The sequence below is a fragment of the Siphateles boraxobius genome, unplaced genomic scaffold (genome assembly GCF_051911475.1).
Source record: "Siphateles boraxobius isolate OS27281-9 unplaced genomic scaffold, OSU_SipBor_1 67, whole genome shotgun sequence".
Taxonomy (NCBI): domain Eukaryota; kingdom Metazoa; phylum Chordata; class Actinopteri; order Cypriniformes; family Leuciscidae; genus Siphateles; species Siphateles boraxobius.
Window position 1 is genome coordinate 569745 of NW_027509194.1, and position 18365 is coordinate 588109.

General features: G+C 36.6%; 2 protein-coding genes across 4 annotated transcripts in view; both read left to right on the top strand.

Annotated features, from left to right (window-relative positions):
* The window catches only part of ak1 (adenylate kinase 1), a 227115-nt gene that overhangs the window by 167324 nt on the left and 41426 nt on the right, over nucleotides 1–18365 (top strand). The gene's annotated exons all lie outside the window — the stretch shown is intronic.
* The window catches only part of gpsm1b (G protein signaling modulator 1b), a 57795-nt gene that overhangs the window by 27102 nt on the left and 12328 nt on the right, over nucleotides 1–18365 (top strand). For both annotated transcript variants that reach the window (XM_077213910.1, XM_077213909.1), the window contains exons 4-11: nucleotides 1901–2043; nucleotides 4330–4453; nucleotides 4554–4669; nucleotides 5585–5740; nucleotides 7074–7182; nucleotides 7283–7397; nucleotides 9291–9361; nucleotides 11095–11247. In XM_077213910.1, coding sequence (XP_077070025.1) covers nucleotides 1901–2043; nucleotides 4330–4453; nucleotides 4554–4669; nucleotides 5585–5740; nucleotides 7074–7182; nucleotides 7283–7397; nucleotides 9291–9361; nucleotides 11095–11247 — 987 coding nt within the window. The remainder of the gene's footprint in view (nucleotides 1–1900; nucleotides 2044–4329; nucleotides 4454–4553; nucleotides 4670–5584; nucleotides 5741–7073; nucleotides 7183–7282; nucleotides 7398–9290; nucleotides 9362–11094; nucleotides 11248–18365) is intronic.

An 18365-nucleotide genomic window follows, 5' to 3' on the forward strand; every position in this document is an offset into this window, starting at 1 on the left:
AGTAGAAGTGAGTGTTTCTGAATGTCAGTTTGCTGTTGTGTGTTCATGTAGTTCATTACGCTGTGTCGAAGTGTGTTTCTCAGGTTACTGATGCACGAACACATTTTTGATGTAATCTAATTTGTCATTGCATGCACATTAAGGAACAATTGTTTCAAAAGTTAATGCACTTTAAAAAGGGAATGTCATTTAATTTAAATAAAAGATGCGATGCTTAATTTGGTTTATATTTGCTTATTGCGCTCGCTCGCGCCCTCTTTTGGGCATAGGAGACAATACAGTACTTTTTCCCTCTAACATTAAGCATTGCCTTTAGAATTTGAATATAATTCGAATTTTGCTAATATTTAAGAAATTCGAATTTAGCTTTTCAGCCATTTTGAAAGCACATTTATGGATTTGATAAATGAACAACCTGCAGATATATAGAGTTATATACTAGTAGTTGCTTTTGACCAAAACTGAACTGTGGAGTGATTTTTTTTAAAACGCCTTCAGTTGGACTTCTTTATATGTAAATTCATATAACTTCTATTGTTTTTGCTTTAAAGTGACCTGTTGAATGTACTGACAAGCACAAACTGAAAATATACTTTAACGTAATTTCTATTGAAACTTGTACGTCATGCATTTAAATACATTTATAATGATGAAGTTGCAATTTGTTACATATTAAATAACACACTACTGTTAAAATCATAATCAGTGTGCTTTAGTTTGTTAATCAACACAAACCATGAGTTAAAATATACTTTAAAGCAAAAATTTTAATTTGACCTGGTTGTGGTTTGCTATTGGCTGATCTCATGTGATTGACAGGTTGCCCCGCCCACATAATAAGAGAAGAGATGCTGCAAGAGGAACTGATTCTGATTCAAGATTATTAAGACAATAATGATGTGCACAGATAAATCATTAATAATAAACACTGCAATATTCCCTTGGTGACGAAACAGTCATGAGAATGCACTCTCTTTAAGTACACTTAAGCGTCTTTTATTTCATTAATATTTTATTATCTGAAAGCACAGTTTTTGTTTAAAATCTACTTTTAAGATTTGAAGTAAAGTACAAGTGTGCATTCAATACAATTAAGCACACAAGGGTATAATGTAGCATTTGCCTGCCGTTTTTCCAATTTAAAGTTAATGTGAATTTTTTTATTTCATGTCGACTTTAAAGTGTCTACAGTCTTATAAGAAAAGGTTCCCACCACTTTATGGATTTCATTTCAATTAATTAATTTGGTTTTGAGTTAAAGAGCTGAACTAACTTTAGCACTAGGTAAACATTAAAGTATTATGCAATAATTAAAAGTCTCCCTGTAGTCAATAATTGTATCCCTTAAAACTCATCTTTGATCACCAAAATTACATATTTAAATATTTCTTAATGTCTTAAAATATCTTGAATGTAACTCGACACCCTTGCCTCATTTAGTATGCGTGGTTTTATGAATATGCTAATGAGCCCCACCTCCACTCACTCACTCACTCAGAGATCCACTCGTTGACGATCACACGTTGATCTGATTGGTTACAAGGTAGTTTGTGACGTCAGAAACACCAGCGATTTCAAAGCGTGTTTTTGAGACTGTCTTTGGTTCACTGCAGTTTTAAGCAGAAAATACTCAGCAATGCTGTCGACTTATGAATTTACACATGACTTGTGTTAAAGCATATTAAAAACACCACATATACACATAAACAACTTTAAAAACTGGATTTCTGCTTGTATAGAACCTTTTTGGCATAAAGTCTTTTTTAAAATGGAGTCAAGAACCTTGGAGTTCTACATATATGGAACCACAGTGAATGTTTTTTTCTGAGGTTTCAGAGTCAGAAAGGTTTTATTCTGGTCTGTTAAGTGAAAAGCTGCTGTTCTGAATGTGTTGTTGCAGGTCGGCGAGGCCAGGGCTCTGTATAACATCGGGAACGTGTTTCATGCCAAAGGAAAGCAGCGTCTGTGGGGCTTCGCTCAAGATCCCGGAGATCTTCCGTCCGATGTCAGAGACACGCTTCAGCGAGCCACGGCTTTCTATGAGTGAGTCCCACTGTAAACCCTAATGCTCAAAATCGTTCATTGGTTTAAGTAGAGCCAACTCATATTATGCAAAACAGTTCCATCAAATTAACTTCTGTCAGGACCACCATCGTCAAATACAATTGACAATTAGCATATTTACATTTATTCATTAAGCAGACGCTTTTATCCAAAGCGACTTACAAATGAGAACAATAGTAGTTACATTAACAATAGGACAACAATATGCAAGTGCTATGACCCCTCTCAGTTTAATCCTACGCAGTACATGTACTTTTTTTAATTAAAAAAAAAAAGATAATAGATATAGAATAGAAGATACAATGTTAGTATTAATGTATCAAGTGTTGCCGAAAAAGATGCGTCTTCAGCCGTTTCTTGAAAATGGTTGAGGAACAGAAAAGAAAAAGGTCATATAGCGTTTATTGAATTAGCTGGTTAAAGCTAGCCAAGTTTCCACGACTAAAAATAATTAAGTTGAGATTACATGATAATTTTAGGTTGTGTATGAATTAGCTTACTCAAATATTTCAAGTTAATAGCAAATAAAATGTATGAATACAAAAATAAAAATCTGCAAGTTCTGCTTAATTAAACGTTACATTTCTTAACTTAAAAAAATTGATGTAACTGATTACCTCCAATTATTTGAGTTTTGCCTACTTACTCAGATTTACAGTGCAGCTGAAGTTTACTGGAGAATCATTAAACCCAAACCACAGAGACCCGTCTGCCCACAGCGGCGTTTAGCAGATCCAGAAGGTTAAACGGCACATAAACGAGACGCAGAGAGACCAGAGGAGAAACAGTCCCTCGTTTACTTTGAAAACATGGAGAACAGGAAAATCTGCTCTTCCAGGCGCACATACATTTACTTCAGTTGCATATAAAACGGCCATGCATTTGGATGACACGGTTTTCAAAGTCAAAGTATCTTTATTTGTCTCCCCAAGGAGAAATTTGTTTTGGATCTAGAGAGATTGCTACAAGAGTCACAACAGAAACACACCACAAAAGCACAAGAATAAGACACTTAAAAAGACAAAGAAGTACATAGAGCATAAGGGCTGCTATTTTAACAGAAACAAACTGATAAACTTCTTGTGATGCATATTTGTCAGTCATGCATACTTTTTTTCTGCACTTAAATAGTGCTGTGAAACGATTAATGCATCTAAAATAAAAGTTTGTTTACATAATGTGTTTGTACTGTGTGTAATTATTTTGTATATATAAATACACACATGCATGTATATATTTAAGAAATATTTGCATGTATATACTGTATATATTTATATATAATTTATATTATACATATTTTCTATATAAATAACACATTTTTCTTAAATATATACTGTACATGCATGTGTGTGTAGTTATACATGCAAAATAATTATACACAGTACACACACATATCATGTAAACACTTTTATTTTGGATGTGATTAATCATTTCACAGCTCTACACTCAAAGTTAGATAATAAACTTTATTGTTATTTTACTGCTTTGCAAAAACAACGAAATTCTGTTGGTATCCCATGTTCTCAAAATCCCATGTTTATTTATTAAATAATCATATTTTCAAAATGCTTAGAATCAGCATAAATCTGTATGAACGGATGAAGAAGATAAGATGAACCACTTTAATAAACATTATCAAAATAAAGATTGAATTGATTGATGATAAATATAAAAAGTTTGTGTAAAATGTATACCGGTAAGTGCTATTACGGAAATAAAATTTATTTTGTACATGACTGACAAATATGCATCACATTAACTTTATTAGTTTGTTAAAGTCCCACTGTACTCAATAATTTCATCCCTTAAAACTAATCTTTTATCACCAAAATGACATATTTAAATGTTTTTTACTTTAAAAAATAATGTCATGCCTTAAAATATCTTGAATGCAACTCGACACCCTCGCCTCATTTAGTATGTGCGGTTCTATGAATATGCAAATGAGCCCCGCCTCCACTCACTCACACCAGTTTTACGGAGAAAATACTCAGCAATGGTGTTGACATTTTGGTTTGTCTTAAAGCATATTAAAAACAACGCATAGACATATAAACAACATTAAATGCAGGATTTTTAAAACTGCAATTTTTAATGGATGGAAATTTTATATGCAATTCAAACCTTTTTTCACTTCATTTTCAAAAAGTTCTAGAATAAACTTCCCTGAATCAATCCGTCAAAATCACAACATTAGTACAAAGACTGTTTACTTGTTTTATGAGGCAATTACCCTGTGAAAATTACTTTCCTAAACTCTTTCAGGATGAATCTCTCTCTGGTGAAGGAGTTGGGAGACCGAGCCGCCCAGGGAAGAGCCTTCGGGAACCTGGGAAACACTCATTACCTGCTGGGTAATTTTGTTGAGGCCATTAAGTTTCACAGAGAGGTAAAATCCTCATGCAACAAACAACACTGAGCGTCACTGAAACTGGAATCTCACAGGGATTTGCATTTCAAAGTAACACACAATCCCTCCTTGTTTCCAGCGCCTTTCCATTGCAAAGGAATTTGGCGACAAGGCAGCGGAGCGAAGAGCGTACAGTAACCTAGGCAACGCTCTCATTTTCCTGGGCCAGTTCAATACAGCAACAGAGTATTACAGGTGATCATGACTTACAGCGCCATCTAGAGGATGCAGGACATCGCTGGTGTGTTTCTTAAATGAAGGAATCAGAAATAATGCCGTACAAACACCTTCAGGACAGGAGAAGATTAAAGAGCATCGACTCAAACTTTCACATGTTTCAAGAGGAAAACAGGAAAAAGCAAACAGCATCACAGTTGTAGTTCACACACTCCTCAGAGGAAGTATTGAGCTTGTGTACGAGTGTGTGAGCGAATGATTATCAGATGCACCTTGATACAGACACTTTTCTCCTCATTAAAAACGTTTTACACTAACGAATTGAAAAAGATATCAATTATGAGGCTTGTTGAGGCGAGGTGTGTTGTTAATTCTCAAAACACTCTCACACTCTCAAACAAACACACACACAAACACTAACTAAAGGCTATAATACACACCGCCATTTAAATAAATAGATTAAATCAGCAAAAACACATTAAATTGATCAAAAGTTTCGGCAAAAAGACATTTGTTACAAAAGATTTTGTCAAATAAATGCTTTTGAACATTATATTCATGTAAAATAAAATAAATTATATCATCATTTCCACAAAAAAATCGACATTGATGATTATAAATGTTTCTTGAGCAGCAAATCATCATATTATAGTGATTTCTGAAGGATCATGTGACACTGAAGACTGGAGTAATGATGCTGAAAATTCAGCTTTGATCACAGGAATAAATTACACTTTACTATATATTCACATAGAAAACAGCTGATTTACATTGTAATAATATTTCACAATTTTTAGTGTATTTTAGCTAAAATAAATGCAGCCTTGGTGAGCGGAAGAGACTCTTACCGACCCCAAACTTTTAGTATATATTCTTACATTGAACGCAATCCATATCTAGAGATCAGAATGTCATACTTTCTCTGTTCCTCAGGAAAACTCTTCAGCTCTCTCGGCAACTGAAGGATCAGGTGATGGAAGCTCAAGCGTGTTATAGTCTGGGAAACACATACACACTTCTGCAGGAATATGAACGTGCCATCGACTATCACCTCAAACACCTGCTCATCGCTCAAGAGCTCAACGACAGGTCAGAACAATCCACAAACTAAAAAAAAAAAAAAAAAAAAAGTTTTTCCTCTTATTTCGCCAACAAAAATATCAGTAGAGCCACTACACGTCTCTGAGCAGCAGTTTCATCCCTGAATGAATCTGCGTTTTTGAACGAATCGTTCTTATGAATGACTCAGTTATTCACTTGTTACTTCTGCTTGTCCCTGAATGAATCTGTTTTTGAACGAATTGTTCTAATGAATGACTCAGTGACTCACTCGTCACTTATGCTTCGTCCCTGAACGAATCTGCGTTTTTGAACGAATCGTTCTTATGAATGCCTCAATGACTTATTCGTGACTTATGCTTGTCCCTGAATGAATCTGCTATTTTGTACTAATCGTTCTAATGACTCAATGACTCACTTGTTACTTCTACTTCGTCCCTGAATGAATCTGCGTTTTTGAACGAATTGTTCTAATGAATGACTCAATGACTCACTCGTCACTTATGCTTTGTCCCTGAACGAATCTGAGTTTTTGAACAAATCTTTCTAATGAATGATTCACTCACTTGTCACTTCTACTTTGTCCCTGAATGAATCTGCATTTTTGAACGAACCGTTCTAATGAATGAATCAGTTACTCACTCTTCACTTCAGCTTCGTCCCTGAATGAATCTGCGTTTGTGAACGAATTGTTCTAATGAATGACTCAATGACTGACTCGTCACTTATGCGTTGTCCCTGAACGAATCTGCATTTTTGAACGAATCGTTCTTATGAATGATTCACTCACTTGTCACTTCTACTTTGTCCCTGAATGAATCTGATTCATTCATTAGAACGGTTCGTTCAACAATGCAGTTACTCACTTGTGACTTCAACTTCGTCCCTGAATGAATCTGCGTTTTTGAACGAATCGTTCTAATGAATGAATCAGTTATTCACTCGTTACTTCAGCTTCATCCCTGAATGAATCTGCATTTTTGAACGAATCGTTCTAATGAATGAATCAGTTATTCATTCGTCACTTAAGCTTCGTCCCTGAATGAATCTGCATTTTTGATCGAATCGTTCTTATGAATGAATCAGTTACTCACTTGTTACTTCTGCTTCATCCCTGAATTAATCTTTTTTTTTTTAACGAATCGTTCTAATTGAATGACTCAATGACTTACTCGTGACTTCTGCTTCGTCCCTGAATGAATCTGCGTTTTTGAACTAATCGTTCTAATGAATAACTCAATGACTGACTCGTCACTTGAGCTTCGTCCCTGAATGAATCTGCGTTTTTTAGCAAATCGTTCTAATGAATGACTCAATGACTCACTCGTCACTTCTGAATCTGCGTTCTGTCTGTCTCTGATAGGGTCGGGGAGGGCCGGGCCTGTTGGAGTCTCGGTAACGCTTACGTGTCGTTGGGAAACCACCGTCAGGCTCTTCACTACGCCCGGAAACACCTGGACATCTCCAGAGAGGTGAAGCCAAACTCTGCCGTCTAGCAGCTGCTGTAACTCGACACACACACACACACACACACACACACGTAACTCTGTCCTTTGCTTTGCTTGCTCTCAGATCGGGGACAGAAACGGAGAGCTGACGGCGAGGATGAACGTGGAAGAGCTGATGGAGGCTCTCGGGGTGAAGGAGTGCGATCTCTCTCCATCCGGCTCGGAGTTTAAAGTGCTGGGTAAACATCACCTGTTCCACTGTATAAGCCACGGCGGGGCTAGTCGTCACACTGTATGCTCTTTGCTTTGCTGGTTTTTGACATTGATTTTAAAAGAATACTTTTGTACTAAAAAGAGACATTTTCCTTAGCATACACTACCAGTCAAAAGTTTTGGATTGTTTTTAAAAGAAGTGTATTCTGCTCACCAAGGCTGTATTCATTTTATTAAAAATGCAAAACAAAACAGAATATTGTGAAATATTATTCCAATGTAAATCAGCTGTTTTCTATGTGAATATATAGTAAAATGTAATTTATTCCTGTGATCAAAGCTGAATTTTCAGCATCATTACTCCAGTCTTCAGTGTCACATGATCCTTCAGAAATCACTATAATATGAGGATTTGATGATCAAGAAACATTTATGATTATTATCAATGTTGAAAACATTTGTGAACAATTTCTTTTTCAGGATTCGTTAATGAATAGAAAGTTTAAAAGAACATCATTTTTCTAAAATATAATTTTTTGTAACATTATTTTATTGTCACTTTTGATCAGTTTAATTCATCCTTGATGAATAAAAGTATTGATTTATTTTATTTCTTTCCCCCCAAAAATAAATAAATTCTTACTGACCCCAAACTTTTGAACGGTGTTTAATGTTACAAAAACTTTATATTTCAGATAAATGCTGTTCTTTTGAACTTTCTATTCATCAAAGAATCCTGAAATAAAAATGTAAATAACTGTTTTCAACACTGATAATAATCATAAATGTTTCTTGAGCATCAAATCCTCATATTATAGTGATTTCTGAAGGATCATGTGACACTGAAGACTGGAGTAATGATGCTGAAAATTCAGCTTTGATCACAGGAATAAATTACACTTTACTATATATTCACATAGAAAACAGTCATTTTAAATTGTCATAATATTTAACAATATTACTGTTGTTGTTGTGTTTTTAATCAAACAAATGCAGCCTTGGTGAACAGAAGAGACTTCTTTTATAAACATTAATAATCTCACCGATCTCAAACCTTTGACTGCTAGTGAATGTCTGTTTTATTTATGCAACAACTATCTCTGGTCTCGACTATACATCACATTTCACCAGACTTGCCAAGCTCAATTCATAGTAAAATAAAAGTGTGTTTATTTAAGGTGGATTTGTAGAGTTCATGTAGAGTTCATGAGGTTGTGGAATGAATTTTTCATTAGTTTGTAGCTCAGGGTTCATACAAGCTGCTTAAAATGCTTGAAGTCGTTGAATTTGACTTTTGTAAACGTAAGTCCTGAAAAACCCTTGAAAACAGACATATTTATGAAAAGGGTACTTGAAAAGCGTTTAAATTATTGAAAAACAATATATGTGAAATTAGTGTTTAATTTTATCGATAAAACAATCTTTTCACACAAAATGAAGCTGCAGTCCGTCTGATATAGAGCCATTTCGCATGGCTATGAGTGTGATATTACTCCTAAATATCCAAGTATATGATACAGCTTTTATTCATATTCATATATTTATTCATATATTCATGGGATAAAAATCAGTTTGTAAAAAGAAAGTGATATCTTTGTCACAATATCTTTTCCATAGTTAAAGAAAGTTTCCACAGTCATTGCATCTACTGCACTTTATTTGTACCATTTTGTTTGATCGGTTTATTTTTGTTTATCTATTTGCCTTTTTTAGAATTTAAAAGATAATAAAGATGTTGTTTGTTAATTGGGATCTCTGATTGAAGTCCTTAAAAAAAAACAAAAAAGTAGTTCTTGAATTTCATTTTACAGTATCTGTACGAACCCTGATAGCTGTATATATACAAATAATATCTGTATTTTTGTGTCTCAGTGATATTTCATGATTCATAATAAACTTGTTCTTGTTTTCTCCAACAGGAGCCAGACCCAAGTTCAGCGAGAAGAACAGCATGGAGAGTGTTGAGCTCTGGAAATACAGCTCTGATAAGGTCACATGCTCAACCTCTGATTGGGTGATAAGGTCACATGCTCAACCTCTGATTGGGTGATAAGGTCACATGCTCAACCTCTGATTGGGTGATCAAGACACGAACTTGAGTCACAATCGTTCAACAAAACAAAGCCTGATCCTGTAATCTCCATCAGTAGGAAGACAGGGCGGCACACTTCTGAGTTTAGCTTGGAGGGAGAATTATGGATTATATTTAGAATATAATATAGAATTATAAAAAATATAGAATTATATATATACAAAAAAAACTTGCATCACAATAAGTATATTGTGATTGTCACAATACACAATACAGTTTATACACTTTAATACAGTTTTAATACAGTTTAGCTTGGAGTGAGAATTATGGATTATATTTAGAATATAATATAGAATTATAAAAAATATAGAATATATATATATATAAAAAAAAACTTCAGTTTATACACGTTAATACAGTTTAGCTTGGAGCGAGAATTATGGATTACGGTATATTTAGAATATAATATAGAATTGTATATAAATATTAAATAAACTTGCATCACAATAAGTGTATTGTTAGAACAGTTTAATGCAGTTTTAATACAGTTTAGCTTGGAGTGAGAATTATGAATTATATTTAGAATATAAGAATTATAAAAAGTATAGAATTATATATAAGTATAGTGACAGCATGGTACAGTGACTGCTAGGCTACTGTTGTTATTATTGCTTTACACAAATTTCACGATTTCAACTCAGTTCTTGTGTTTTGATTCTGATCTTGATTCAATATCGATTCATCCGGATAAATATTAGGTCGAGTGGATGTATGTTAATTTTTCTCAAGAAAAAAAATGATCACCTAATGCTGTAAACATAAAGAGACCCTGTCAGCTGGTATTATTTCAAAAGGTTAAAAATAACAAATCAAATTAAATGTAATGCGTTTTTTTATTAAAATAACAACGTTATAATATTTTAATTATATACACAAGTAAAAATATAATAAAAATGTAATTAGTGTATATATTTAGCAAAATTCTCCTCTCTATTGCACCTTTTTTTATGGTGATGTGTGTGTGTGTGCTGTAACTGTATGTGCTCGTGTGTGTGTCTGAGTGTATGTGTGCTGTAACTGTACGTGCTGATGTGTGTGTGTGTGTGTGTGTGTGTATGTGTGTGCTGTAACTGTACGTGCTGATGTGTGTGTGTGTGTGTGTGTGTGTGTGTGTGTGTGTGCTGTAACTGTACGTGCTGATGTGTGTATGTGTGTGCTGTAACTGTACGTGCTGATGTGTGTGTGTGTGTGTGTGTGTGTGTGTGTGTGTGTGCTGTAACTGTACGTGCTGATGTGTGTATGTGTGTGCTGTAACTGTACGTGCTGATGTGTGTGTGTGTGTGTGTGTGTGTGTGTGTGTGCTGTAACTGTACGTGCTGATGTGTGTGTGTACAGAACGGAGACGCTCAGGATGATGCTGGTTCGAGGAGGTGTCGGATCCCTCAGTGTAGTGTGTGTGTGTGCTGTATCTGTACGTGCTGATGTGTGTATGTGTGTGCTGTAACTGTACGTGCTGATGTGTGTGTGTGTGTGTGTGCAGAACGGAGACGCTCAGGATGATGCTGGTTCGAGGAGGTGTCGGATCCCTCAGTCTCAGTGTAGTGTGTGTGTGTGCTGTATCTGTACGTGCTGATGTGTGTATGTGTGTGCTGTAACTGTACGTGATGATGTGTGTGTGTGTGTGTGTGCAGAACGGAGACGCTCAGGATGATGCTGGTTCGAGGAGGTGTCGGATCCCTCAGTCTCAGTGCAGGAGTTACACTGACAGCCAGAGCTCAGAGGAGAGACAGTGGATCGACTCTCCGGTGGACACTGAGGACATCACTGTTCACGTCACTCCTCCTGTGAGTGACTATACATCTCTCTCTATACATCCATCTATCTATACATCCATCTTTACATCTCTCTATCTATACATCCATCTATACATCATCTATACATCCATCTCTCTATCTATACATCCATCTATACATCTCTCTATCTATACATCAATCTATACATCCCTCTATCTATACATTCATCCATACATCTCTATCTATACATCAATCTATACATATCTCTATCTATACATCCATCCATACATCTCTCTATCTATACATCCATCTATACATATCTCTATCTATACATCCATCTATACATATCTCTATCTATACATCCATCTATACATCCATCTATCTATACATCCCTCCATCTATACATCCCTATATCTATACATCTCTCTATCTATACATCCATCTACACATCCCTCTATCTATACATCCATCCATCTATACATCTCTCTATCTATACATCCCTCTATCTATACATCAATCTATACATCTCTCTATCTATACATCCATCCATCTATACATCTCTCTATACATCCCTCTATCTATACATCCATCTATACATCTCTCTATCTATACATCTCTCCATCTATACATCCATCTCTCTATCTATACATCCATCTATAAATCTCTCTATCTATACATCCATCTATAAATCTCTCTATCTATACATCCATCTATACATCTCTCTATCTATACATCTCCCTATCTATACATCCACCTATACATCCATCTATACATCTCTCTATCTATACATCTCTCTATCTATACATCCATCTATACATCATCTATACATCCATCTCTCTATCTATACATCCATCTATACATCTCTCTATCTATACATCCATCTATACATCTCTCTATCTATACATCCATCTATACATCTCTCTATCTATACATCAATCTATACATCCCTCTATCTATACATTCATCCATACATCTATATCTATACATCAATCTATACATCTCTCTTGCTATACATCATCTATACATATCTCTATCTATACATCCATCCATACATCTCTCTATCTATACATCCATCTATACATATCTCTATCTATACATCCATCTATACATCCATCTATCTATACATCCCTCCATCTATACATCCCTATATCTATACATCTCTCTATCTATACATCCATCTACACATCCCTCTATCTATACATCCATCTATACATCTCTCTATCTATACATCCATCTATACATCTCTCTATCTATATATCCATCTATACATCCCTCCATCTATACATCTCTCTATCTATACATCCCTCTATCTATATATCATTTATACATCTCTCTATCTATACATCCATCTATACATCCCTCCATCTATACATCCATCTATACATCTCTCTATCTATACATCCATCTATACATCTCTCTATCTATACATCCCTCTATACATGTATCTATCTATACATCTCTATATCTATCTATAGTCAAGTCAAGGCACCTTTATTTCTATAGCGCTTTATACAATACAGATTGATTCATAGTAGCTTTACAGAGATAACAGGAAAATAATGTTGTAATAATATTGTTAAATATAAAATTAAATGTCCCCAACAAAACAAGCCAAAAGCCAATGGTGACAGTGAAGGAACCAAAACTCCATCAGTGCAGAATGGAGAAAAAACACCTGTGAGAAACCAGACTCAGTCTCAGTGCTCCTCTGGCCAACGAAAGAACAGTGTATGGTTATGATTCAGGCATTACAGGTCAGAGGTCAGATTGGATCGCAACAATCAGAATATTATCCAGTTCCTCTGTTTGAAGACCGGAGTCACACGTGTATGGAGACGAGTTTGTTGAGGATCAGTGTCGATCTGCTGACACTTCCGAGATGCGTTGTGGCCGTGTGCAGGCGCAGGTCCTCCATCTGGTCTGGATACGGCCCTTTCTGGCTGACCTATCTATCTATCTATCTATCTATCTATCTATCTATCTATCTATCTATCTATCTATCTATCTATCTATCTATCTATCTGTCTATCTGTCTATCTGTCTATCTGTCTATCTGTCTATCTGTCTATCTGTCTATCTGTCTATCTGTCTACCTGTCTATCTGTCTGTCTGTCTGTCATCTATCTATCCTGCTGAGGTGTTTTGTAAGTCGCTTGCGTAGCAGTGTTTAAATGACATGTTTCTACTGACAGTCAGTACAGAGCGAGTGTGTGCAGATGTTTGTGTGTGTGTGTCCTTGTCAGTGTTGGGAGTAACGCGTTACAAAAGTAATGCATTACAGTAACATATTACGTTTTGCTGTAACGCAGTAGTGTAAGGCATTATTAATCAATTTTCAGTAATATTTTACTCGGTACATGTTCGGTAAGGCTTGCGTTACAACAGACTTTTAGTTTTAATTGTAAAAAAAAAACAAAAAACAGCAAGACCGCCAGACATTAACGAATGAAAGATGCAAGTAGGCTAAATTACCTGTTCGTGGTCAGTCAATAGCCGCGTGTGGTGTCCAAGTCTGTAATTAAAGACTAAATGGCAGCGTCTGATATATTTGTATAGCGATTTATTTTTTACAGGAGTGCCGTGAGGTATGATTTCGGCCTCTGTGCTCACGCTCGCCAGAGGAAAAGCGGCTAATGGTGAAGATGGCATGAAGAAGACTACATTCGCGAGATGGACGTATGCGCATTAGGCTATTCGTTCTGTGTTTTCTTTCTAAACAGTTAGGCTATGTTTATATGGTATTTTTCATGTTTTCATCACGCAATCATGTTTTTGGTGAGGTGGTGACGCGTTCATGTAAGGGCGGCGGCGCTGCCGATAAAGCACCTAAAAGCTGTCACAAAGAACCGGCAAAAGCAATGATTATGCATATGTCAAATATAGCAAGGAGACATGTTGATTGTTTATTAATAAAGTCAAGATGAAGTTGACTATGCTGACTCGCGATCTTCGCAGTATTGAATGCACCAGAGAGAAATGCACATTTCATTTCATAAGCAGAGCAGTCTGTTTGCTTTCGTTTTGAATTGTTCTGTTTACAAGTAGACATTTCAATATAGATATATTTTTCAGGTCCGTACAATTAATACAAAACGAAATTCACTTTAAAGAAAGGCTTCGTGTCTTCTGTGTAAGGTGTCTGTGAAAGTTTTAAAGCAGTCTTTTAGTGCCGCTTCAGAGCGGTCGCGTCCGTAACGGAGAACTGTCACGTCTCTAACATTTTTTCCTCATAAATGCGAACACGAAAAATAAATTAAAATGAATATTTTATGTTCTGTGGAGAGCCAACCCTTCTTCATTAGATTTGCGCAGTGTAATTTACAGAATTACAAAAAAAAAAAATCGTTGCCTCCTAAAAGTTAAAGATTTTTTTTTTGTCACACATGACTGTCGATTTCCCTAATATTAAATATAAAACGCATGTGTAGACTGATATTTTTCTAATGTCTGGACTCCTTTCTGGGAGGAGCCTATGGATAAACAGACGTTTCAATATTTTGGTATTAATGCATTTTCTGAGAATTTATATATAAGTTTTGACTGCAAGTCTGCAAATGTCATGTCCATAACGCTGGAATTCCCAAATTTTAAATAATTTATCCTCAACTAGCTTTGTGGTGTAGGTCTACATATTTTATAATGTTAAGTTATCTTCAAATAATACTAGGCTAATAGTAATTTAAAGATGTGGTAGCATTGGATCTGGACGGTATGGATAACGCTGGGAGTTGGAAGGGGTGTGTCGCCATTCTGCAGGTTCGTGGATCTGAGTGTCTCGATTTCGGTTTCATATCGCATATTACAGCCCTAATCATTTTAGAATGTTAAGTTCTACTTCTGTATAGTTATTTTGGTGAAAGTAACTCCAAAGTAATACAGGAGTAATGTAACGCATTACAATTCTGAGACAGTAATATTGTAAGGTAATGAATTACTTTTAAATACCAGTAACAAGTAATATATAATGTATTACAGTTTGGAAGTAACTTGCACAACACTGGTCCTTGTGCAGATGTGTGTGTGTGTGCATGTGTGTGTGTCTCCGCCGGGGCTTTAATCGGATCTGTGTTAAAGTGCTTCACTAAAGGTTTCACTTGATATCCGCTTCTCTCTGTGTTCCTCTGTTGATCAATACAGACCAGCTGATCTGCTGCTAATGCATCTGTGTGTGTTTGTGTGTGTGAGTGTGAGTGTGTGTGAGAGAGAGTGCACGTGACTTTCCCCACATATATGAAAATATGCACTGAACGCTGCTATCCACCTCATTCCTGATCTTACTGCGTTTTGAATTATGGGATGGCACTTCCGGTTTGGGGAACTTCCATTCAAAAAGGCTGAAACGAATCATTTCAAATCATTAATTCCCTGGAATGCACGAAGAATCTCAAGTTTTTCTCCTCAAATTGTTTGTTTTCACAGATAAATACAATTTACAATCTGTCAAAATGACGGAAATCACTTTGAAATAAGGTCGATATACTATCAAGTTTTATTGCATTGTGACATTATTTCCCCAATAATGCAAGAACAAAAGAGTAAAGGATGAAAATATTCTATTAAGATTGTTTCATCTAATTAATTCAACCATTTATTGATTCATTCTTTGATTTGATCCTAATTACATATATTATGCAATTAGTTTTCATCAATTAGCAATAATTGTGCACAGAGGTTTCATGTCGTCGATATATTCCTCCAGCTTTATCTCATGACATTTAGCTCATTTAAGGGTCATTTGGGTGACGTGCAAAAACAGACCACGGTCCTTGACCTTCCACACACACACACACACACACACACACACACACACACACACACACACACACACACACACACACACACACACACACACACACACACACACACACACACACACACACACACACACACACACACACATGTGTTTTAGGGTTTATGCGCTTGACCAAAGGCCATCACACTGGGGTCAGGGGTTTCTATGGAAACGGTGATGATGTGATTTAGACAAAGACCTTTTCAAGGTGCATTCTCTCTCTCTCTCTCTCTCTCTCCGTATCTCACCCTCAGTGTAACTGAATTATTGAGCTAAATGCACGAGCAGCTGAACACACACACACACACACACAGACACACAGTGAAGGGAAAGCTGTAGGAGCGACCGGGCACTGAAGGATATCAGGATGACTGAGGAATGTGAGGCTTTACTGTGCATGACTTTTGTATTTGAATATGTGTGTGTGTGTGTGTGTGTGTGTGTGTTTGTTTAGAGTGTATCAGTCCGTGGTCTTCAGTTATTTGAGGTTGTGTAATAGACCCTAAATAACCCCCCCCCCCCCCCCACCATCCTCGTAATCTCAGTCTAATTAATGAGTTGTTTTGCCACAGTGACACACACAGATGGACAGAGCGAGACAGATACAGATAAAGCTGTGATTGGATGATCTGGATTCATGTAAAGTATTGGCTTTATATCAGGACTCTTGAGTTTGGGTGTGTGTGTGTGTGTGAGAGAGTGTGTGTGAGTGTCAATCTTTGTATTGTAGGTGATTGTCTAGAAATGCTTGAATGTTATTGATACGGATATTGAGATGCTCATGTACGGCTGGTGTTGTTGAGCAGCGCTGTGTCGTTCACACTGTTATTGACTAATAGATCCTGATCACTGGAATGATCACTTGTTTCTCAGGAAGAGAGTGGTGCGTGTGTGTGTGTGTGTGTGTGTGAGTGTGTCGAACGGCAGAGGATTCTGATCAGTGTCATTGAATTTTGATTCAGTTTTGCGGGCGTTGCAGTGTTGTTTGGTCATCATCCTGCTGTGGAGAGTGTGTGTGTGAAAGAGAGAGAGTGTGTGTGTGTGTGTGTGAGTGTGTGTTTGTTGTGATTGTGTGTGTGAGAAAGAGTGTGTGTGTGTGAGAGAGAGTGTGTGTGTGAGAAAGTGTGTGTGTGTGTGTGTGTGAGAGAGAGAGAGTGTGTACGTGTGAGAAAGTGTGCGTGTAAAAGAGAGTTTGTGTGTGTGTGTGTGTGTGTGAGAGAGAGTGTGTGAGAAAGTGTGTGTGTGTGTGAGTGTGTGTGTGTGTATGTGTGTGAGAGAGAGATTGTGTGTTTGAGTGTGTGAGTGTGTTTGAGTGTGTATGTTTGTGTGTGTGTGTGTGTGAGTGAGTGTGTGTGTGTGTGTGAGAGAGAGAGTGAAAGAGAGTGTGTGTGTGTAAGAGAGAGAGTGTGTGTGTGAGAGTCTTTGTGTGTGTGTGTGTGTGTGAGTGAGTGTGTGTGTGTGTGTGTGTGAGAGAGAGAGTGAAAGAGAGTTTGTGAGAAAGTGTGTGTGTGTAAGACTGAGAGTGTGTGTGTGAGAGTGTTTGAGTGTGTGTGTGTGTGTGTGTGTGTGTGTGTATGAAAGGTCACTGTGATAAGAGCTCACATGAGTTGAGCACAGATTCCAGCAGCTCATGATCAGATCCGGCTCTTATTATATTCTACAAATGTGTTTCGGTGCTGAATCTCACAAAACATCTCAAAATCATCTCATATTTCAGGCCTAAATAAATACATAAAAAATGTGGGACTGTTAATATTTTTTACATATTTGTCACAAACATAATGTCACAATGCAATACAGTATATACTGTATATATATTTTAAAATAATAGTGAAATTTATCATAGATCATGATAGCATCTTGAAATTTATGGTACTTTCGAAAGAAATGTATTATAGTGGTTTTATCATATACAGTGAAAAGAATGGATTTACAAAAAATTAAACAGATTTTTGGGGGTTTGAATATAATTAACTCATGAAAATATCACAATGCAAAAAAGTAAAACCTTTTATTAATGTAAAATATAATTGTTTCTTGCCTCTCCTTGAACTGTCACCTTATCATGGTGGAGGGGTTTGAGTACCCGAATGATCCTAGGAGCTATGATGCCCCTGGTAGGGTCTCCCAAGGCAAACAGGTCCTATGTGACGGGTCAGACTGAGAGCGTTTCAAAAACCCCTTATGAAGAAAGAGAAATCAAGGGGCGAGACGTCGCCCGGCAAGTTGCAGCCGGGACCCCACCCTGGAGCGCGGGGTTGGGGGTCGCATGTGAGCGCCTGGTGGCTGGGCCCCCCCCTCCCCCCCAGCCTGAAAGTGTGACGTCCCCCTGTGGACTCACCACCAGCAGGAGGGATCATAGGGGCAGCTGCTTAGT